General features: G+C 31.3%; 1 protein-coding gene across 5 annotated transcripts in view; it reads left to right on the forward strand.

The window, feature by feature from the left end:
- The window catches only part of LOC143226044 (lysosomal dipeptide transporter MFSD1-like), a 46,325-nt gene that overhangs the window by 14,681 nt on the left and 6,705 nt on the right, over window positions 1-24,939 (forward strand). For 2 of the 5 annotated variants that reach the window (XM_076456451.1, XM_076456453.1), the window contains exons 9-13: window positions 6,502-6,658; window positions 10,854-10,951; window positions 15,681-15,793; window positions 19,896-19,943; window positions 22,463-22,517. In XM_076456451.1, the coding sequence (XP_076312566.1) occupies window positions 6,502-6,658; window positions 10,854-10,951; window positions 15,681-15,793; window positions 19,896-19,943; window positions 22,463-22,503 (457 nt within the window). In that variant the 3' untranslated portion in view covers window positions 22,504-22,517. Of the gene's footprint in view, window positions 1-6,501; window positions 6,659-10,853; window positions 10,952-15,376; window positions 15,512-15,680; window positions 15,794-19,895; window positions 19,944-22,462; window positions 22,518-24,939 lie in introns of all 5 variants that reach the window. The other 3 variants (XR_013014258.1, XR_013014259.1, XM_076456452.1) reach the window with 3 other exon arrangements.

Genomic DNA, 24,939 nt, shown 5'->3' on the forward strand with positions numbered 1-24,939 from the left:
ATTAATAACAAACAAGCCAAAAATAATGGGTAGCATTTGATATACAGTTTTTGATCATCTGCAAAATTTAAAGAAACTAAAAAATGTGCTAAAGATGAAAATAATAAGCATACTTTGATGACAACTGTTTCTTCAGTTGGAATAATTTAAGTAGATAACTGTCTTTGGGTTTAACTGAATTTTAATAATTTGTTAAAATAAATATTTAGTGACCTTATTTTAATTTAAACAAGCACCACCAACTCTGTTTAACACTGTCATTATGGGCAGTGGTCAGAGGGCATTTCCTAACATTTGTAGATTTCTAACATTCAAATTTTTATTGAACTGCTATTTTAGGATTGTATGTCATTAAGTTTCATATCAAGTTATTGACAATAATTCAAATTTTATTCTTATACATTAGTTAATTTCTTAATTTAAAAGCAAATACTAAAACAAAGTTCCTAAATATCCATTTTTGTATTTTACATGGTAAGGTAAATGTAGCTTCAGTTCATGTTAGATGTCTATGATGTTCAAATACAAAGTCTATAGTTTGTTATGAATTAGAAATTTAAACTTAAATTACCAATATTGTCAAGCAAGAAAATAAAATAAGAAAATCATATCTTTTCTGTTTTCTAAGATATTATATTAAGTGAATCAACCAAGGTGGCTATGCCCAATTACTTCCATGTTTGGAAGTAATTGTTTACATATACCTATTTCTCTCTGTGTGTGATGTGTTGATAACTGATTGAAAGCTCAGAATTTTGCACATAGGGTTTTATCAGCCTATGAAAAGTATTTGCTAGGGAATAACATTTCTTTTTCTTGTAAAATCAAAGGGAAAAGACAATAAAAAAAATGGTGCTTGAAATATATTTTTAGACCCAACTACAGTGTAGTTAGTATGATAAATTTCAGTGGAATTCTGTTGTATTGATGTAGTAATTTGTCGTTATTTCAAAATGCATATATCAAACCTAAAAAAATGTTTTATATTCTTCCCTGTGTGAAATTTGACACCACTTAGCAAATTATGTCAAGTGAGTACAAACTTTATTGTTTTCTATATTTCTTTATTTATGACTTTTGTTTAAAACAAAATAACTAACTGAAAATTGATAATGTATTTGTAAATAGTAATATAATATATTATTATGTATTAAATTAAAATGTGATTGTATTCTACCAAATATTGATCCATAAGGACAAATTTAAGACAATTGCAGTTACTAAAGTATGTTTTATACTATTGGATATGGTATTGAGAATAAACATGCACCACATTATTGCAATTTCTGTAATGTTGGTCAGACATGACTAAAAGGTCAATAAAATGAAAATAGTAAATATATATACATGACAGTGCTATGGAAGAGAGATGTTGGAGAAAAAAGTTGTTGTAATATTATAAGATTCTTGAGTATTATTTAATATTAATATTATAAATTGTAATAATTTGGAATGAATATCAAAAGTTTAACTAGGTTTAGTAAGATTAATAATTCCTTACCAAAGCATCCCACCTGGGGTTGTGTTTTCCTTCCTCTGTAGGCCATGCTTTTTCAGAACAGACAATCTGCCTTTGCTCCTTTTGGCCTTTTTATCCAGGCACAGTTGGATGAATTGGGTCTGTCCATGGTTAACATTGATGTGTCCACTAGTCAGCCCATCCCACCATTGCTTATTACAGTTCCTAAATGTGACCTATCTTTAAGTTATCTGAGAAAAGCAGACACTCCCAATTAGAAATACTGCTTGTTATTTGCTGAACATCTTTCGAACTAGTCTTCCATTCCTATTTATATAGATAGCTCAAAATCAGGTGACTCTGTAGGCTCTGCCATGGTTTGTTGTGGTTTGGTGGTTGCATGCAGAATCCCGTCTATAGTTTGTGTTTACTTCTGAACTGTATGCCATTTCTCTTGCCCTGGATCACATAGAAGCTAAGCAGTACTCAAATTGCACTATTTATACTGACTCAGTTCTCTACTTGGTCTGGAATTGCTTCACTTTAGTTCTCACCCTGTTTTTGTCAATATTCAAAACTGACTGGCCCATTTCTCTTTAACATCTACATCTATCCAGTTTTTTGAATACCAGGTTACATTGGTATTCGTGGGAACAGGCTCGTAGACACTGCAGCTAAATCTGTTTGCTCTGTGCCTGTTCCATACATGGACTATGGTCCTGTATTCAAGGCTCGGCTCCGTGCCAGTTGGCAGTCGACTTGGAGTGAGCAACGTGAAAACAAGCTTTTCCAAATAAAACCCTCTATTGGACTTTGGCCATCTTGCTTCCATAAGGATTGGAAAGAGGAAGTTGTTCTAATCATTGGTCACATTTCTTTTATCTCATCATTTCGTTTATCTGGGACTGATGCACCAACATGTTGTCTGTATAACGTCCAGGTTACAATAAGCCACATTTTATTGTCATGCTGTCATTGAGAGTCGTAAGGATGGAACCATTTTAAACATGTTTTGTCCCAAGGTTTATTCATAACATTACACATTGTTATTGGGGATGGTGACACTGTCCACCTTAGAAATGTTTTCAGTTTTTTAAAGACTATTGATCTTTTTAATGCTATTTAAGTTTTTAATTTATACATTAGACCTTTTTTTAATATGATTCCCTTTTAAGAATTGAAGTACATCTAGTTTGATTTAAAATTAGAAAATGGCTGTGATGTCAAATAACTCTAAACCAGGACTGGAAAGGCCAACTTCAGGTGACTAATGATGCTGTTTTTTTTGTTTTTTTTAACTACCCATTAGTCTTCCTGGTGAGTTATGGTAATTACAATTATGCTACAGAAAGTCCTTTACAACTTGTATTACTGTAGGTTTTCTCTTACTGCTGTTGACTAGATGAAAAAATTAGATTTAATGCTATTTATGTTTTCAATTCAAAAATTAAACCTTGCCTTGTTTTACCTTAATTTTCTTTTATGAATTTTAATTATTTTACTTTAATTTTAACTTTTTACTGGATGTTTGGTGTGGATAGCGTAGTTGCTTTGTGCCATAAAACACCAAACCCACCAAGATTGATAAATAAACTAGATAACAGCAGTGGTAGAAATAGAGGATTTTGATAAAATAGGAATGACTGAAATATGGTTAAATTCATTATTACTGATAATGAATAGAAAGTTAAGATTTGCATTTATCAAATGATGTATTATATATCATTCTGTTCTGAATTGATTGTCAATATCATTCAGAGTACAAGCAATGTTCCTATGAGAAAGTTAACAATTAGCTTGGATGAATCTGTAATGACTCTTATTGCATAGTGTGAAAGCCAAAAACTTTTGGAGAGAGTGGAAATTGTCTAACTTTGCATGTTGTCAGCCTATGTTATTTGGAGCACTATTTAATTAAATAACAATTATTGAGTGCATTGCTAACAGAAATATAAAAAGTAGGTTTAACTGTCATTGACAGTCAACGGCAAGAAAAGAGAAGATCAGGTAAGTAATGTATTTCTTGTTTTTCATGTGTATTTATTAATTATTGTGATAAAAGTATTTATAGTGTAAAAGTAGGGATCTCATTTGGTTAGTTAACATTAGGTAAAATAAAGAAATAATATGGTGAAAATGTTTCTTGAAACAAGTACATTGGTAATGCACTTTGGTGTAACATGAATTGAAAGTGTCCCAAGTAATTTAAAACTTATGATAAGGATAGTAGTTAGATGTAGCTTAAAAAGTGATAAAACAATAAAATTTATTAGTAGATGTGTATTGTTTTGAACTTAAATCTATTTAGGATAAATTAATTTCATGTTAGAACTTGAAGTCATTCTGAAAAGAAAAAAGTAATTTAGACTTATTTTGGTTTTTTTGTGTGTGTGGTAACAAGGTTGGTCAAATTAACTGATCTAATTTTGAGAGAGGGTAAAGAAAATAAGAGATAAAATATAAAGTTTTTACTGAGAAAAAAACGTTTGAAATATATTTGGGAGGCTTTAGGATTACACAAAGGAAATTTGATACTTTTGAGATGAGGAAAAATATTTTTGTATTTATACGCATGTTACTTTTCACACAGACTATTCAAAACAAATATTCAATATATTCTTGGATAAATTTTTATTTTAGTTTAGTAAAAATACCTCTCTTAAAAAATGTGTTTTGTACGTGAAAGACTTGAAGTTAACTGATAAATTGCCATATGCTATGAAAATGTACACGCTATAATGAAAGTTAGAAGTATTATATCTGTAGACTTTAAAGTAGTACAAAGAGATTATGTGGTTAGTCAGATTGACCAAACCTATGTTAAGAGAGTTAATTCTAAGCTTAAGAAAAATTGGGAAGTTAAAAAAAAGAAAGTAATGGTCCTGGGTCATAATATACTTCCCCAAAAGTTTTCAAGGAGATTAAGGATTTTATACATGAACCAGTCGCTACTCTCAAGTGCCAGAGGATTGGAAGCTGACTTATGTTATTCCCTCTCCTCAAGGGTGGTAATAAAAATTGTCTTGGTAATTATAGGTCCATTCTTCTTGCATTACTTGTGGGAAAATTTTTGGAAGTCTGATAAAAAAAAAAAAAAGATCTACAAAGCTAGTTAACAAAGTTTAGAATTTTACTGAATAATCAACATGATTTCACTCGTAAAAAAATCTTACAAATCTTTTGACATTCACTGAAAATGTTACTGCTTATGTAATGAGGGAAAGGATGTATGTTTGAAATATCTGAATATTCAGAAAGCCTTTGACAAGGTGCTACATGAAATACTTGTTAAAAAAATCTGTTTAGACGTGAGGGATAAGTTAGGGAATTAGAAGAAGGGCTTGATGGAAGAAAGCAGAGGGTTGTTACAAATAGAGCTCAGTCAAACTGAATTAACATCACAAGTAGGTACCTTAAGACTCAGTCTTAAGACCTTTGCTCTTTTTGATTTACAGTAATGACATGTATGAAAGAATGGTCAATAAATTACTTAAATTTACTAATGATGATAAGGCTTTTTATGTTGCTAACTATAAACAGGGTGCTGCTACTTTACAAAAGTATTTAGATGATTTGGACAAATAAATGGCACATAGGTTTTAATTCTAATAAATGTAAGATACTGTATATGGGTTATTATAGTTTAACTCAAGTATAATTTGGGTGAGAATAACCTTAAGAGGGTGATAAAAGAAAGGGATCTTGGTAATGGTTGATTAGACTCTTAAGCCATTCAAGCAGTGTACTGTTGCTACTGGTCGGGAAAACAGGATTTTACGTTGTATCTACAGAAATATTGAATGCAAGTCTAAAGACATTATTTCATTTTATAAGCCACTGGTTATGCCACATTTAGAATATTGTGTTCATTTTGGGGGATCTTTACCTCAGGAATGACATTGAATTATTGAAAAGTGTTCAGAGGAGGGTTACTAGAATGGTGCCAGGGATGGAGAAGCTATCATAGGAGGAGAGAATAAGATCTTTGAAAATGTTTCTTTTGAAAAAAGAAGAGTTAGAGGAGATTTTATTGAGGTGTTCAAGATTGTTAAGAGAATTGATGGTGTTAATGAATCATCTTTCTTTCATACTTGATGATGAGAATAGTAAGACGAGGGAACACAAATGTAAATTTTGGCAAGATATGAATCATCTTCACCTAAGGCACTTATTTTTCTAGCAAGGTGGTTTACTTCTAGAGTGGGTTGCCTTTGGATGATGTGGAGTATTGCATTCAAATGCAATACATTTGAATGAGTTTAAGAGAGAACCTGATAACTATGAATGATAAGGGTTGGTTTAAAATTTTTATTGTATTTTAAATTATTTATATGGTAGCTTTAATTTAGAGGGTGGGAGAGCCAAAAGGAACCATTGGGTCCATTTTTGTTGCTAAACATTATGCGATGATGTTATGTTATAATATTATGACATTTAAGCTATTTAAAATAAACATTTGTGTTTTTTTCTTATAATGTTTATCCATTTTAGAATAATAAATGAGTAATTTATATCTATTTCTTGATTTTTAATGGTGTTCTTTGGTTGGTAAAATCAACTGAACCTATATAGTGAGAAAGCAGTGAAAATAATAGATCAATTATAAAGTTTTTTGGAAAACATTGTTTAATAATTATCTTGAGGTTAGAGATTTTGCATTTGAAACTTCACAATTTTCTGTTGCAGAAATTTTAAAATCAAAATTATTTTACCTGTTGGACAGTTAACTTTCAAAAGGAAAAATACATGAACAAATTGTGAATTAAAAAATCTTGAAACTTAATATCTGATATTTTGTGTTTTGAAAGCTTTGTAATGTTTACTGATAAATTTCATGAAAATATGCACACTGTAATAAACATTATAGCATGAAAACTATAACAAGTACAAAATGGTTACGAGGTCAGTCCCCCGAGACTGAAATATTAATGAAAAGGTCACTCAGATCAGATGATTTACATTGTACACTGTTTTCTCACATTCTTTACTGTTTCAGTTAACAAGGTCTTGTATTTTTATATTTCTTATTACTTTTATTTAAGTATAGTGTACATTGTATCAGCTGGAGCATCGCCTGTGTTAGGACTTTTAATTGACAAAGTTGGAAGACATCTCACATGGGTCTTTGTAGCTGTTATATTAACTTTAGGGATGCATACATTACTGGCATTTTCTTTCTTTAATCCTTGGTTTGCTATGGTAAGTAAATATTCTTTTTATTTTAGTGCTGAATGGTAAAAAAACAAATGTCTACTCTACTGTTTAATGTCTAAATAAATAAAGAATTAATTTAAATAAATTATGAATGTACATTTTATATGAAATTAATCACTGTTTTTAAGACTATTTTTGTAAATTCCCATGTGATAGGCTGACAATCATTGTTGACAATGATTTTTGAGAAAAATTTTTTATTCTCATATGATACATAACATCTGCTCAGTTCAGCCCTCTGAATGCAAACTTTTGTGTGTAACTGGCATTGAGGCTACTACTTAAATTTATGCATTTTCACATGATATTGCTGTGCTGTTGCATACAATTGAATATGTAACAGCCCTTCATCAATTAGAGTACACAATCTATCTTAGTTCATCAGACTCCCTCTATACTGTATGTTCAGTTGTCATTTCTCTTGTTGGTTCTCATGTAACAAAGTGTGTTTTTTCTGCTCATAAATATTTGTGATATTGGTATTTGTTGGAGAAGTATGTACTAAAACAAGCTGCAGAAATATTTAATTTGGGTTTTTAGTTTTCAAATATATCTGCACTTAACAATTAAGTGGCTTTTTATTTTTTATTTTTACATAATGAATTCACAAATGATTATAATTTCCACTTTGCCTGGTAAAGGACAACAAGAAATTGGCCACACTACACAAATAACTAAACTAGCATTGAGTTATTCTTTGTGTGTTGAGCAGGTGATTGCTATTGTGTGATGGGAGATGGAATCTTTGTGGCCTGGGCCTTATTCTTAACCTGATGAACCTCTTCCTAAAAATCTCATTTACGACAATGAAAAGTTTGGTAGTTTCTTCTCACCAAGTTCGTTCACAATATCTTCCAATTCTGTTGTGGATCTACTTAAGGCAGTTTCATAGTTTCTGTATGTGGTTTCCCAGATATGTTATCTTTATGCATCTTATCTTGTTAATGACTTATTTTTCTCTCTCCTGATATTTTTTTTCTCACTTTCACTACAGTGCAGGCATTCCTTGTCATTCTTGCCTGGTAGCTATATATGCCTTGGATTAACATTGAGCTGTATTCCATTTCCTTGAACTGCTTTACTCATTTATCACATATTCAGAGTTGGAGGTAAAATCCTCTGTCTTCAGTTCTACTTTATCTTATTCTTAATACCCTGTTGTGTAATTTTCTTCCTTCCTCCTCCTTTAAGCAATCTATCAAGCCTCTCTGGGGTTTTTAGCAGATAATTTTTCTATTATCTTCATTGGCAAGCACTTTCTCAGCTATGTTTCTTCTGACTTGGTTGTTTTATTGCTGGGACATGTTGGGGAGGGATGACCTACTTGATCAGGTATGTTTGCTTCTCTCCTATTTCAGGAATCTTTGTCTCCTTTCCTTCTCCAAGGTCCTTTTGGTGGAGTACCTTATTCTGTGGAATCACAGGCAGAAGCTGCTCATCAACATTCTTTCTTGTTTCTCCCTGTCTTTTCATAGATCCTTTTCCTATTATAGTATCCTCTCTGTTCTTTCCTCTTATACCTTTGCTTTAATCAGTTCTTCCTGTGCACATAGTTTTCAACACTGGCAATCTCGTCAGTAAATATCCAATAGGCTTATAGCTAGTAAAGGCCCATTTGGCTTAGTGTACTGATCTAGAGCCTCCAGTTGTAACTCCCATTGCATGGTACAACATCTGTCAGGGGGCCTTACTCTTTGTTTTTTCCTCTCCTACATTGTCTCATGTTTTCATTCTTTTTCCTTTTCCATGAAGTCTGGTATCTTGCCAGAGTTTTCAACAGTGGTTTCACACATGGCTAAAAATAAGTTTCTCATCATTCTCTAGGATTTCACTGTCTCACCAGGACTTTTGCAAACATACTGTTTTTCCTTCTTTTTTTGGGAGGTGCTTGTTTTCTTTTTGGTGGATCAGGCTGAAGAGGTCTCATTTTATATGCACTCTTTGGCTACTCACTTCCATAATCTATTGTAAAAGAATATTCAGGCTGGTGTACAAACCACCCCTTGCACCTTGTTGCATGATGTCTTTATTAGTTTATGAACCACCTCCAGTCACTGTTCTCTATACTTCTTACCATCTCTGACTGGAAAAGTTTCTTTTCTTTATCTTAATTTTACAGAGTATCCTTATGCCATACAAAATCCTGTACAGGGGCAAATGTTGTCTGCCACAGTATAATTAGTTTAAATCTGCACAGTTTAGAGCCATCATGGCCTGATATAGTGCTCATCCTTGTGTTGTTGAAGGTATCCCAAACAATGGTAGATAGCCTTGTGGTGCTCGTTATTCCAAATGAGGTGTAGGCAAATTTTGTGCTGGTCCTTCCACCACTTCAGTATGGTTCTAGCTTGCTATTTTTTTTTCTCATTTTCAGTGCATCTTATCTCAAAGTGATGATTGGATAGTCAGTATAAAGGGAGTCAACTGCTCCAGGCCGATGTGTCTCACTCCTGTTGTTGGAAGGTTGTTATATGCTGTTTTGCATGCAACAATGCAGAAATACTACAAAAAAAAAAGGGCATTTAGATGGGAGCATCACAGGTAATCGTGAGCTAAATGATTGACTATAGAGGGCAGCACTGAATCATGAAAGCTATATGCAAGATGTATTTACAGCATTGGAAATGACAATGCCCTAAGAAATAAGTTTCAATGGAAACAATAAAGTTGTTTTTATTGTAAAACTTTTTAAGCAGTTTTGATAAAACTGATGATATTTGTTTAAGTAATTAACAAATAAAAATATTACACATAAACATTTTTGCCATTTTCAATTTATTTGAAAAATGTTTGAAATATTCTTTTTAAACTGAAATCCAAGCATAACAGGAAAATGCAAAACATATCACATTCATTTTTTGTTATAAGCTAGTCTGTTCAAAATGTTTGAGAGTTATGCATGTTATACATACCTTTAAGGGTTAAGCAGCTAATACTGAACTGTAAAGCCTGATGATACTAACATAATAGCTATTTAATAGTAAAGCAATGACTAAATATTTTGTTTGTACTAAATTTACCCAAACCAGTTATATTTTTCAGATTAATATATTGCTGCAGAGTTTTCAAGCTAAATGATGCAAAGTTATTGACTGATTGGTTTGTCGGTATTATTCGTAAGTTTACAGATGCAGTATTGTCATTGAAGTGTGCCGGTACTGAGTTTTCAAACAAAATAGCACTGAAGTATTTCCTGCTGGTGTGGTTGTATTAGATGTAAATTTAGAAACTACTTGGTTTTCAAATATTGTTAGAGAACTGTGTTGTTACAGAACTTTCAAATTAATTGATATTGATAGGCCAGTGTTCTGACACTGAGCTTGCAAGCTAGTTACTATGTAAGCACAAAGATTATGAACTCATTGGTAGTGGAGTGGTGACAGATTAGTATTTTAGCATTAACTTACAAATGTTTACAAACCAGTAGGCTGTGAAATATTGACAGTTATAGTGCTTCAGCACCATATTCACAAGTTGCTGAATAATAAAGGCTATTTGGCAAGTTAGCATACCAATAGTAATTTTGTACAAGTTTTTATTATATTTTTCTTAGCTTGCAGTGGACGACTAGTATGTACTGCATAATGATAGTAGAGTATCTTATTGCTGGCTAAGAGGTGTTAAAAATGTTTGTATTTATAATGTGAGAAATAGATATCACCAAGTTTCCATTGTGGCAGACTATAGAACAAGAAAGAAACTGACAGGTGTGTAAGTCAAGTTTATGAAATATGTTGTACTGTGTTTTCTTTTTGCTCTCTTATGCTGAGTTAAGTGACATGTCTATTAAACTCTTACATTGAGTTAGGGGGTTTCTCATCTAAATACCAACTGCATTATATCACTCCCCAGGAGACCCTGTCTGCCAGGATTGTGGCTTTCAGTTCTTCAGTTTATGGATTATAAGCTGTCATATTATACACACAGAATTTACAAAATTCTGGTTTACATTAAATTACTGAATTTAAATTCTTTTTAAATCTTGATTTTGTTATAAAAGCACTTAATGTTTATATAAATGTTAAAGAAATCCTTTTTAAATCCTGATTTTGTTATAAAAGTATTTAGTGCTTATATAAACATTAAAGAAATGCTTTGGTTTTTTTATTTTCTAAGTGACAAAATGATTGTAGTTTATTGTTTCTTCACATTACTTAATACTGAGGACTTTGCTTGTCAGGTTATAATGGGAATTGCTTACTCCATGCTTGCATCAGGGTTGTGGCCAATGGTAGCTCTAATTATCCCTGAACACCAGCTTGGTACAGCCTATGGCATGTAAGTCCTTCAGCAAAATACTTGTTAAATAGGATTAAACCAGATCTAGGTATTTTTTCATGCCAGGATATACACATGTTTTTAGACTTGCATGCTTAGTAAACTGTGTTTATTTCATTTATAGGAATAAGTAAGAGATTAATTACATTGATTTTATAATTATAGCCAAAATGCAAATTTATTGATTTACTAAAACCAAAGTTTTGCAACATCAAGTTAAAATATATATTTTATATATGTTTTAAACAGTTTTAATTTCTATACTGTATTTTTTTCAGACCTTTCTGAAATATTTTTTTTAGTAACACTAATAATGAAACATAAAACATTTTTGATTTTATATTGCTAATATTGTTTTTTAAGGAAAAATAAAGACAAATTGTTATATGTTTGGATTAGAATTTAGATTTTATCAAAAACAACACTGTACCTTACTTGTAAATGAATGGTTGCTAATGGTTTTCAAATAGGTTTTCTCTCTCTCTCTCTTCCTGGATTGTCTTGTGACAAACTGCCTCACTCGTACCTCCACATAATCTTCCATCAGTTATCTCCTCCAACTTACTTGCATGTTTAGTAAGGTTTTTCTATAATGTTTCCTTGCTTCAATAGTCAGATTTTCATCATTTTGATCATGCTGTAAAATTATACTTTGTTTATATTTCTGTGTCTTTTTTTAATCATTTGTACTTTACATATTTTTCACATTTGGAAAGTTTGCATCTTTTTTTGACTACACGTTAAGCTTCCTCTGAGTTTTATATTATTGTTAAACTTTCCCAGCATTCTTGTGTGTTTTTAATGTTATAAGTATGACTTCTGATATTTTTTTTTGTATTTCATTACATTATCTCTGCAAAATTAGTTCTCATTTTCAAAACATTAATAAACTAAGAAGCTAAGATGTAAAGATAAAAAATGTCATACAGGAACTTCTTTGGACATTCAGGATTTTCTTATGGTTATTCATGTTTACGTTATTTGTGTTTTTTCCATTTCCCCATTCCTGATGTGTGTGTTTGATCTTTTGTTTTTGCATATTTGGTTTTCATTGAAACCAGATTTTTTCTTCTTTTCCCTCTTGCTTAATTTATGATAATGCTTTTTCATTCCCTAACTTTTCCAGATATTCTATTATTATTAAATTATTTGTGGAACAGGCTACTCTGAGACTAATTTCTTTGCGAGCTCTATTTCATTTGGTTTATATTTTTGTTGCCTGTTATTGCAAGTTTTTATTAAGAGACAGGACTTGTGTTTCTTGAGACATAAATGAGGTACTGCTCAACTGAAACTGTGTCACTGTCTCCTCCATATAAAAATAATTTTGAAGGAATCTTGATTTCCTTATTATAACAGGTGTTAATATTTGAACTATATTCTGGGACTATTTTTGACATCTGGAGGCTTTCTGTTTTGGTTTGGTTTTGTGTTAGGTGATTCCAGCTATGTAGGGCTGTATCTGTTTGTGATTTGCTTCTGTAAAGCTGAACTTTATATTTTTTGTTTCTACAGAGTTACCTGTTTTCTCCAATTCTGAGTGTTGCTTTTTTGAATGTCCTAAACTCTTTTATCTACTTTTAGTCCTTTCTGATGGTACTTGTAATGCCAGAGGGTGTCTTAATCTCATGTTGCAGATTCAAACCTTTTGGCTTGTGTAAGGACTCAGTTAGGTTTTGATATTCAAGCTTCTTATGAACAGTACTTTTCAGCTCTTGTAGAAAAAGGCCAGGTCTTTGCATACAAGCATAAATAGCTTTTGTTTACAGATTCTGAATTCTTCACATGGGATTTTCCTTTGAAAACTGATTACCTGCTCCAATTCTTTCTTTTAATTGTGTGTTTCTTTCCTGAATTAGGTGTAGCATAACAGGAGTATATCCTGACTGTGAATGTAAAGTTTTAGTTTGCAGCTCAGTATGACAGTAATGTGCTTTCTTCACTTTCAGGTTGCAGATGCATTACAAAAAGTAACAGCCAGTTTCATAAATGCTACTCATCTCTCTACAGAACAGATAGCTAATACTTCACATCACTCCTTAAAAATATTTGTGCATGTGTCAAGTATTTGAATGGAACTCCCACCCCTACATGTAATAATATGTACTATGCCAGTCTATGATCAAATCAGCATAAGACTATGCTCTTCAATTAGTGCAATATTCCACTTGAGCACTTTCTGTATACCAAAAGCTCACTATTTTCTTCAGCTGTATATCAATTGGTCTTGTGTTCATTTTTCATTAAGAATTACAGAATATTTACACTTATTATTTTTAACATTCAGTTAACATTTGAAGTGTTATCTTTTCAACCTTCACTTTTAAGAACAGGAGATGCAAATGTTTAAATTATTTTAGTTGAAACTTCTTACCTAAACTTATATTTTCTTGCATTAAACTAATTTTTTTTCTCAATTCTTTTGATATGGGCCTTTGCAGTTTCTGGTAAACCATATGGGAATTTCACTTTTGTAACAATACATACTGTAACTTCTCAGGTATCATAACATATCTTCACAAAAACTGGTAAAATTTGTATACAAGATTCTTATAATCTTTAATAAAAGAATGACATTATTTTGATTAAGTGTTTTCACTGAAAATATGTTATTTATTGTTGTTACTTGCACCCAAATAGTTTAATTTTATTTTAATTTTAAGTATAAAACACTTTTCTTCATCTTACAGTTTTCATATTTTATTTGAATAATCTCTAGAACTTCATAAATGAATGTCAAAAGTTTTTAAGGTAAATGTTTATATTTTATTTTTCATTTTCTCTACCATATCACTAAGTGTAGATATCATTAACATACAGTGCAATGAAATGTTTAAAATTAAGAAGTTGAAAAAATGCACATCTGTTTAATTTTTTGTAAGATATCTTAAAAGGTCTTTTGAATATAAATGTAATTTCAGGATTTTTTCACATGTAATTTTAATGTTCCATTTTCCTTTTTTATTCTCTTCTTACTCATCTAGACACAATTTAATGGTGTTTTCAGGCATGAATACAGTATTTTTAACAGAGATTCATAAGTCTTTTGCAAAATTATCTCCCCCTTGTGCAAGATCTTAAGCCTTGAGAGCTGATGCAAAGTAGAATGTATATTTTAAGTAGCAATTGAAGTTAGTAGACAGTTGGGCAGTGTTACCATTATTGCACATCAGTTTTCTGCTTCTCTAAATTTTGCTGACCCTGCCTTGTCTTTGGACAACTATAACAAGCTCTTCCCACAGCCTGCTTTTACATTTGGTTCTTCTATTCTTCATGAGGGTCAGGTAAGACTTACTGTTATTTTAATTCAGGTATTTGACATTTGTTATTTTATTCCTGTTGTTTTTGCCAAAGTATTTGGACAAGCTTCTTACTTGCATCTGAAAATACAAAATTTTATGTCTTTCTTTCTCTTCTGATTGTTGTATAATTTGAGATTTATCCTGTTTCTGGTGGTATGTGTTGATTCTATTACCATGTCTTTTTCCAAACTAAATTGTTTCTCTTTGGCCTGTTGATGGAATTCTTTTTTTCTTTTTTTATTTATTGCTCCTGTCCCTTGAATATCTTCTCCCAGTTTCGAAATTTTCTATTCCTATTTGACTCTTTTTTTTTTACTCCACATGTACTCATTTTCATTCATTTATTCATTATCATAGCTTGCTGTCCACTTTACCCTTTCTTTTAGGGGCTTTACATCACTACCCTGAAATTTTACTGGTAAAGGTCACATTAACATGTTCTTCATGTTGCATTTTCTTCTTTAGCTGACTCTTTCTTTCTATTTAAGACAGCTGACTCATGAGGGTAAAGGGGTATTTTCTCTTCTTTTTTCTGATCATTTTGCTTTCAGAATGTTACCTTTTGTACTGTTTCACAAAATGTAGTATTTGCTACTCTGTTTAATAATTTTTCTCTTTAGTTGGGTTCCTAGGCCACTTCAATTGAAAGTTCTTCTTCCCAATAAACACAACCGTTCTCAGTGCATAATACCACCATATTTATGTAGCATTACAGTTGTATCAAGTTAATAAATCCTTTAACAAAATACCCAACGTAAACTATTTGATGATCATTGTTTCCTTTACCCATTCAAAAAGTATGCTGGTTCCTCCTTTCTTCACTAGTGTGAAATTAATTTGTTTCAAATCTACACCTTTAATTTTTAAATAATATTGACTGTACTGGTTTGTAGAGGGTCTGCTGTGGCAGGTAAGATAATTTTTGAACAAATTATGCCACAAAGGACACAGAAAGAAGTTGAAAATGCCTAACCATGACTACTTAGTGGGTTATCTAAATATCCCTCTACATTCCATTCAGTATTTAGTTAAAAATTTCATACTTTTAGAATCTCATTTCTTTGCCTGTTTTCTGTGACATTTTATTCATTGCCAATATTTTTGTAAATTTTCTATTGTATAGATAGTTACTGAGGAAAAGAAAATATTTGAAATGTACCTGTATGAAGTGACAGCTGTAAAGATACACTGCTGAAGTTTGGTTACTTATTTATGTTCCATTTGCACATTTGGAATGTGTAAATCTTATCTATGTTAGGTACTATCACTTAATACCTGTTCTATGTTTAATTTTAACTGAGAAGTTTTCCTAGTAAATGTACTAGCTTTTTTCATGAACAGCAGCAACAGAGTATTAAATATGAAATAATACTAAGGTATGTGTACATACAATGATTTAACATTTAGAATTAACTGTATTTCTTTAGAATGCAGTCTTTTCAAAATCTTGGTCTTGGAGTTGTTACCATTTTAGCTGGACTGATTGTGGACAAGAAAGGGTATTTGGTATTAGAAACCTTCTTCTTGGGCTGGCTTTGTTGTAAGTGTTTGTTTTCCACAGGTGACATAATATGATAATATGTTTAAGATTTTTATAGCTTAGTATTTGTAAGATAAAAGATTACTGTTGAATTGTGAACTTTATTGTATTGAATTTAAACTGCTTACTTCCCTGCAGTCTTCATCATATTATGTAACTAAATTTCAACAACTACGAACAACTAGCCTTACAAATATGGAACTGTCAAATTGTGTACGTCATGACCTATTTTACAGAGTTATACCTGAACATAACTGTACGTGTGGCAATAAGTGTGGTATCAAAACATAGTTTGTAATTGTTATATTTATTAAAATTTTATTTTTTTTAATTTCAAAAGGAAATATTTGAATAAATTTTCAGTCATCACTTCTCTGTTTCACATGATGTATCTCCACTCTGAATTTTTCATTTTATATTTTCTTCCTCTACCATTTTATGGGTTTCAGAGTGTCTAATTAATTACAGATTCATAAAAATTGGCTATTCAAGATTTATATTTTGGTCTGTCAACACCTATAGTATGTTTTATTAAGATATCACTCAATTTTCAACATCCATATAACATGGTCCTACTGTCTGTCTTTGTCTCTCATGACGTTCTCTAACATTGCTAGTATAGATATTTTTATCCAATAGAAAGAGCAAATTGAGATTATATCTCCACACATGCATCTGTTTATGAGATTTGCATGCCACTAGCCTTATGCTACCTTCTACCAAAAAAAACCAAAAACATTTAATGTGAATTGTACTAGTGCATGATCTCATCATCCATGTAACATTAGCCTTCAAAACCAACAGGAGGACAACACAACCTCCTTATACAGTAGCATTTCATAAGCACTTATGCTGAATTTTTTTTTTAACATTGTCTAGAGTGGATGTGTTCTATAATTGTCAGTCATTTGAGTTTTGTGGTAGTTTACAACTGTGTAAACTGTGAGAGAGTATTTACCCCAACTCAGAGTTATTATTCTCGTCTCTTTATGGTCCCCAAGAAGACTAGGGACTGGTATATTATTGAACTGTCATTTTGCAACTGGTTGCTTCTCATTCTTATGTTCCTTATAGAGGGTTTCTTTTCTCTTAGACATCAAAGAATCACCAGGTTTTTGGAAGACCAGGGTTGATGTTTTGGATACCTTTTTCCAGTTGTCCTATTATTCCAAACAATTTCATCATTTTATCAGTAATGTTGAATCTTCCAGTTCTATGCTATTCCTCTTTCAAAATTACTTCTACTTCTTATATTCAATGTATCCATGGGGGCATTCACCTGTCTCATCCTGTCTTTCAGAATATATTCAAAGATCTTGCATCTAATTATCCATATAACCAATAGAAAGTCAAACGTTTCCTCTGCCAAATGACATGCTTAATGCTGTGTTCTGAAAGGATAATATTCAGATATAGTACTCTCCATATTCTCACAAGATTAATTTTTTCAGTTTTTGTTGCCCTCTGTTTGAGAACTACTTTGAATGCATATCACAAACCTTTATCATTTCTGTTACCTTTTAAAATGTATATCACTCAATTGTTACTGCACTTTCAACCACAGGTGCAGGTGACCCATCAGGGGATTTCTCAGCTTTTGTGGGAGCAGTCTGTGGTACACACATTGTCTCTTTTTCATGCCCTTTGATGAATTTTTGATTTTCCTCCACTCCAAGCTCACTTTGCTTTCTTGCATCTTCCTGAGGATTCTCTTTAGTCCTTGGGTTAATTTCAGTTATGTGATGTTTTATCTCATGCCATAATTATTTTGCTCTTTTCTTTTTTTTCCCCATCTCCTTATTTTTGGGTTTACACTATGCTTTTGCTTCTCTGTTTGGTGATGTCATTGGTATGCTCAGTTACCTACAGGCTTTGGATCAGTTGACCTTGTGACTTTTAGTAGGGTCCCACGTTTTGGCCCACCAGTTGTGGGTTCATAGTTACCTGTTGTTTTTTTTTTAGCGGGTATGGGTCCCATTTTACCTATTCGTCCTTCCTGTGCCCTGTTTTCCCACCTTGGTTTTCTCTAACACTTTTTATAATACCCCATCTCAGTCCTCTTTCTGTCTGAGGATCTTCATAAGAGTACTATGAGGTTTTCTGGGGAAATCCTCTCCTTCTTACCTTCCATTGTAGCCCATGTGTTTTTTTACAGATGTAGTTCACTTCTCTTTAGGACTTTTTGGGTCATGATACTGCATTCTTGCACACCCATTGCTCCACTTTGTACGTACAGGAGTGTAATATGGCCCTGTTTTCTCTGATGCTTTAAGTGTGACAAGTTACTGTGTTCTCAGAATTTCAGGTGGCTTCTGTACAACAGTTACCCACCTTTTGCATCAGGTGCCCCATTGGAACCAGGAGTTACTCAGTGTCCTGTCTTCTGACATTTACCCTTTGTAGCTCTGTCTGTCTCAGCTTCTCACTGGACCACAGTTTGCCATTTTGTGAGGCAATACCTTGTTTGCAGGCAATGATTCAGGTAACGGACTGATGGTAGCTCTACTGGCTAATTTCATTCATCACAGCAGCCCTTTCCTTTTTGACATTCAAGTTTATGGTATTTTGTTAGAGGGTTTTATCTTAATGTGTTTCTACCAACCCTCTCCTGTTTCCTTCTTCCTCCTCAAAACCACTGTTCATATCAGTGTCTATCCAAAGCAGTACTTGACCACCTCAGTCAACAGCAACAGGTTGTTGTACCTGCTCCACACAAGTTGCTCATCATAGTGGTGGTATATATTTATCACACCTGGTCCTTCAGTATGTCTTCTTTGCCAACTGGATTACCCCTTGCTTGGAACTTTCACACTCTGGGGATCTGCTTCTACATCTACTTGGATGTAATTTAATCATGTAACATGAGCTGCAAGTGTCTCAGGTGATTTACAACTTATAATGGCACAGATAGTAGTTAAGACACAATTCAAAGGGCAGTAAAACAATAAATTTAATTATAAATAGATGTATACTGTTCCAGGTTTAAAGCTACTTAAGATAAACAATTATAGTTTCATGTTACAATTTGAAGTAATTCCAGAAAGAAACAACAGATAATTTTAGATTTACTTCAATATTTTTTGGGAGTTGCAAGGTTGGTCAAATTTGCTCAAAATTTCATATGCTTTTAGACAAAACATAGCTTAGGTACTAAGTTTGATAAATTATAATGGAATTCTGTGGTATCATTATAGTTATTTATGATGTTTTACTTTTTTCAGTATTTATTGAAATATATTTTAGTGAAAATAATTACATTTTAATGAAGGACCTTGTTACAAACAGCAAATTCAAACTTCTGACTAATTATATAATTTGTGATTTTAACTCAAAAACAAGCTGAAACAAAAATGCTGCATCAAATGAAAAAATTCCAAGGTACAAGCTGTAATGTGGGATTATAAAATGTACCCTAGGGGTTGGAGGTGACTGAAGAAGTAAGATTCACATTGCAATGAATATGCACTGTCTACCAGTCTTAACTTCCATTCACCAGTCTCACATAAGAAATAAAGAGAAAGAATAGATATAGAACTAGAAACAGAATTAGGGGAGCAAGATGTGGTAGCTCAAGCCCACATCATCCCACTTCTGTATCACCTTTCCAAGATGGTCTGCAGGCAGTGGAAAGGTGACTGCTCTCCCAAGTGAAGAATTAATTGAAATTTAAAAAAAAAAATTAAATGATGAGGAAATAAGGTACTACAATTTGGGGGTAAGTAAGGTAAAAACTTACCTCTTGATGTTAACATTCTAGCCCCCAATGTAGTAGAAAGACACTACTTGACAGCACATAGTGGTATAGTTCATTTGCTTTGCTGTCAGTTAGTGCTTTTCATCCCTTAAACATATTCATTTTATATTAAGATTTTGAAATGTCCTGTATGTTAATTCTTCAGTAATGTTACTCCATTATAATACTTTTCCTAACTTGAGGAAATTGTGATTCTTACATTAAAACATATTATTTGTTAGTTTTAGATGCTTTTCACATTGTAATTGCTTGTTTTGCAATGAATACTGGTGTATGTAACCTGACTTTATGAAACTGTATAGTCTATGTCTAAGAAAATATACTAATAATATTTGTACATTTTTATAGGTTCTTTATTATGTGTTGTAATTCTTTATATCATCAACAGCAAGAACAGTAAGTTATTATTGTTAATAATTTGAATGAATAAAATAAAAATATATTTTAAAAATCCATCTACATTTGGAGTACAAAAGAATGGTTGTTCATCAGTGATAAACTAAACCAAACACTTACTGTTTGTGACTACATATTTTTACATAAATTCAGTCATGTTGATAAGTTTATTTTTAACATATCCAAATTACAATTATGATGTTGAAGGTTAAGACCTGATATCCATCTACCTGCTAAAAGCATGTGACACATCTACACTGATATTCAAGTTTGGCTAGATATTTAACATGCTGTATAGTTCCTGTACAATAATTACGTATTTCTCATACTTAATGCATGGAAATTCAACCACATTATTTATTCCATAAAACAGAAACTCAAAACCCTAAAGTTATTTGCTAGTTGTTGTTGTTGTTATATATTAAACAACTGACTGAAAATATAAGTCATTACAAACAAAGAAAAATGTTTTTCATACTGTGATATTCACTGTGTGGGAACGTATCTACAATGTGTATTAACATGAAATTTGCTTTATTAATTTTGATTTTAGTGTTATAAGCATGCAACTTAATCCTGTAGTGTTCTGTATTTGTGTAAATATTTTCATCTTCACTAGGTCTTATTTGCTACTGTTTGCTCTCATGTAAGCATCATTTTAACCATACAATTGGAAGTGATGTCCTTTTGGATCCAGTCAGATTTTAAATATATTTTGTAAGCAACTTGTGGAAGAAGCTATGTATGAACTTATGAATAATATATGATTACACACATGCAAAAAAAAAAAAGCATGGCACAGCCAGGTTTTTAGGGCACTCGACTCATAATTTGTCGGTAACAGGTTGAAATCCCTGTCACATCATACACGTTTCACCAATCATCCATGGAGGCATTCTTTGTTGATAAAATTTTAGTGGCAGTGGGGGGTGAAACACTAGCTGCTTTCCCTGTAGACATTCACTAATAAATTAGTGACAGCTAACACAGATTGACCACGTACACATAAAATTCAAAACAAATGTGCAAAACATTGAATCATGAATCTTGTTAATATTTTAATTAATGTAATTAATTAATACATTTCTCTGTGCATTTGGCAAACAAAATTAGTGTTTTCAATCAATTTGTACAAATCTTTATGCTGAATTTTGCAACAGGCAAAACTCTAAAGTTAGTCACTATGATGCAATGTGTGGATCCTAAACCTGTAGCTTATTTTATGAAAACAAATTGGTAATGGGATGGTTAGGTAAATCAAAATTAATTTACATTCAGATCATTATATCTAGTGAGAGTTAGTTTTTTTCAGTACTCGTTGCTTATACAGAACACTATAGGCAATAATGCAATAAATTCCTTATAATCATCAGAAAACCATAGATTTCTTCACTGCAAAGAACATTTCATGCATCATAAATAAGTATGCTGTACATCTATTGACTTCCCACTGCATGTGACTGTATTAGCAAATCAGTATTGTGCAGATATTTTCTCCATAGCATGTTTACCAATTTTAGTATAGTTAAGATTAATTTTACATTTTGTTTTCCTTGTACACTATTGTAATATAATGAACTCTCAAGACTCGTGACTTGACCATTATCATTAGTGAAGGCTGTTCTTGACTGATTATTCAGAAAAGTACATTTGTTTTATTTTTATAGAAATTAGTTAATATAATTATTAAGCATACTAGTTATGTAATTATCCATTTTCCAGATGTTGGCCATTAATTTTTTTTTTTACTTTTAACTTAAAATATATAATTTGGTACTGGCATATAAGATCATGTGAATTTATATTTGTTTCATCAATGAATCTGTATTGCTTAACAGCTTATATATAGTGTGAGTGAACTTAATGTTTTGAAAGAATGAATTATATTTTTAAATTTAAAGTTATAGTCACATTAAGTGATTATTATTAAATTTTTATCAAAGTTTTTTGTTTTTTAGCAATTTCAAATATTTTATGATAAAAGATTTGGGTACATGTTTTGGTTTATGATAAACTAAAACAGTGTAACATCAAAATCATAGTCAGTGCTAATAAAACACAATTATATCATTACATATGTACAAGAGAAATGTATTTCTAAAGTTTTAGATTTTCTAAATGTGTTCATATTCTAATAACTGTCTTTGTAAACAAGAAAGTTTTCAGTATTTGGTAAGTTTATTTTATACCTTAAATATCTTAACTTTTGCAACATTACTTGGCTTTCTTTGTAGTTTTGTCTTTATTCTTAGGAATACTAGAAATATCTCTCTTTTTATTTTTTTATGTTCCAAATCTGATAACATGATATATTCACAAGATTAGATAAATATTTTAATAAATATGTTATCCTTAAAACATACTTTTATGTTGGAAAAGATCATTCTAATAATTTTTTTTATATATATAAATTTGCACAAATGTAAATTTTGGTATAAATTTTTACATAAATATACTTATTCCAACATATGAAACAAGAAACTGAAAGTTAAATGAATTTATCATTTCAATATTCTTAGATGGTGATCTAGATTTGAGTGTTTCAAAGAAGACTGAATGAGAAGAACATAGAAAGTATGTATATATAATATATATCTAATGTGTCTGTATGTATAATTTGTAAAGAATATTCACTATCACAAAATGAACAAAGTAGTGCATTTTGAGTGCAGTGTTTTTCTCAATAAAGTATCATTAGCCATGTAACGTTCAAGAAAATAATTAGTAGTAAATGGTGTTAAAATAAACAATGTTCAGAAATCTGCATCATAGTTCCAATATGTTGTGATAAATATATAGAATTAATAAAGAATTACACTTCAACAAACCTAATTAATTTCACACCATAACAGCTGTTGTCAGTCAACATGTTCTGTAAATATTGTCTCAACCATTACCATGTTTCATATCCCAGTCAGCCTGAAAAACTTTACTGTTGAGTGAAAGGCTTTTGTCGATATTGGATTTTTCAAATGTAGTGTAGTTGACATTATTCTTTCTTGAACTATAACTCTTTTCAAAGACATGGTTTTCTTGAGGTTAGAGAAACATTGCTTAGATAAAATATTATAATAAGTATAAACACTATGTTCAAATTATATAGAAGTTTTCTTATATAGTTTTGATTGGTGTGAAACTGGTTGTATCCAAAAGTTGAAAACAAAAGTTTTCATTAACATGCTTGATTAACAATCAATCTGATATGTGTATGTTAGAAACTGTTTACTTCTTCACAGAGACTGTATTTAACCTTGACCTTATTTTAAATCTTTTATTATTAATGATTATTTAGATCACATCTAAGTGATAAGCAATTTGAGAATTTTTATCTTACTTATCTATTGTAAAATTAATACATGTTGTTTGTATTGTTAAGATTATTAGCATAGGTACAGCATATTTTATTTTGTCAGTTCTTGTGTTTGAATATTTCTTATGAATGTAAAACCACCTCATGGTAAATTTAATGCAATCAGAAAACAATATTTATTTGTGGGAGTCTTTTTCTTTTTTCCTCAAACTAAAACTATTCTACAGTTGTATTTTGAAGTGATTTTTATTGTTAGTCAAGTGTGTATGTGTTAATACAGTAAACAAGTATGTATAGTTAAGTTATATGTGAAAGTATTATAAATACTTTATTTCTGGACACTCACTTTTAGCTGTTTAGTACTGTACTTCATATGGACAAAGGTGTATACTACTAAAAATGCTCTACCTCTGCTAAATATGCAAATGTTTCTTATGATACATTGTTGCACAGGGTTTATAAAGACAAGCAGTGGCCATACACATACAGGTGGAGAGTAAAAATGTTATGAGAAAAGGATATTTTAATTATCAGAAGGAACATGTATTGAGTGCAGCAGGGGCAGTATGAGGTTAAACTATTTATGTGAATTACACATTGATGGTTTCTTATGGGTAGTATGTTTTAAAAATTTAGGATTAATGGTTGTGTTGATTTAATCTTGATCTGTATCAACACTGAAATGTATTGTGAAATGAAACCACACATCTGGCATTAAATTCTTTATTTAGATCTATGAAAATAATTAAAAATTGCAAGCATACATATCAGTTTACACAGGGGCTTCATGCTACATAATTTCTTCATGAATGGGCTGCAGCCAATAAATAATACGCTTATTGGATTTGTGAATACAGAAACTCAATTCTTGTGGTTTTTTAAGTGTCAAACATTAGTGAAAAAGAACAATGGTAAAACTTCCATAGGGATTTTGATCTCACTGCTTATTGTTTTCTCATTTAGACTGATCTAAGTTTGAAGAAAACAGTTTAGAAGAAATTCAGGATATGATTGTTAACTACCTTGAAAGTAGTGGGATAGCACTAGTATTGGGATTTTTTTAGGTGGTTGGAAACAGTGCATTGTAATAAATGTTTTTTCTTACTATGGCATGTTGAAGAACTCCCAAAGTGTATATATGATGCACTATAGTACACCATATGTTTAGCAGTGTAGTTTGAGAAAAGTACTTCTACAATTGTTCTTGACTTGTCCATACTAATCCATTTGAATCCATTTAAACTACTCTGAAATCATTACAAATACTACTTAAGGAACAGACACATTTTAAGATTATTTTCAAGACAAGTGGTAGTGCATTCCACTGTATGTATACCAACTGTTGGTGGCATGTGTTAATAAAATAATCCAGAGTTTCATTTTTCTGTAAAATGAACACTGTTCACACTTTTAAAGTAATTACAAAACTGGTATTATCCACAGAAACACTGAAAAATGGCTTAAAGAACATAAATATTTTAATCGCTGCCTATCATGAAATGATAAATACAGGATAGTCATGAAAGGAGAAATTTGTGACACCATAACTACTTCACTGATCTAGTTATATAAAATGTTGTTAAACTGAAAACATTTATCACCACTGGCAAAATCTACATAATTTGGATACAGTTACTTGGAAACACATCATTCTCTCTATTTTCATGCACAAGACCTTCTCTTAAC

The sequence above is a fragment of the Tachypleus tridentatus genome, chromosome 9 (genome assembly GCF_004210375.1).
Source record: "Tachypleus tridentatus isolate NWPU-2018 chromosome 9, ASM421037v1, whole genome shotgun sequence".
Lineage (NCBI taxonomy): Eukaryota > Metazoa > Arthropoda > Merostomata > Xiphosura > Limulidae > Tachypleus > Tachypleus tridentatus.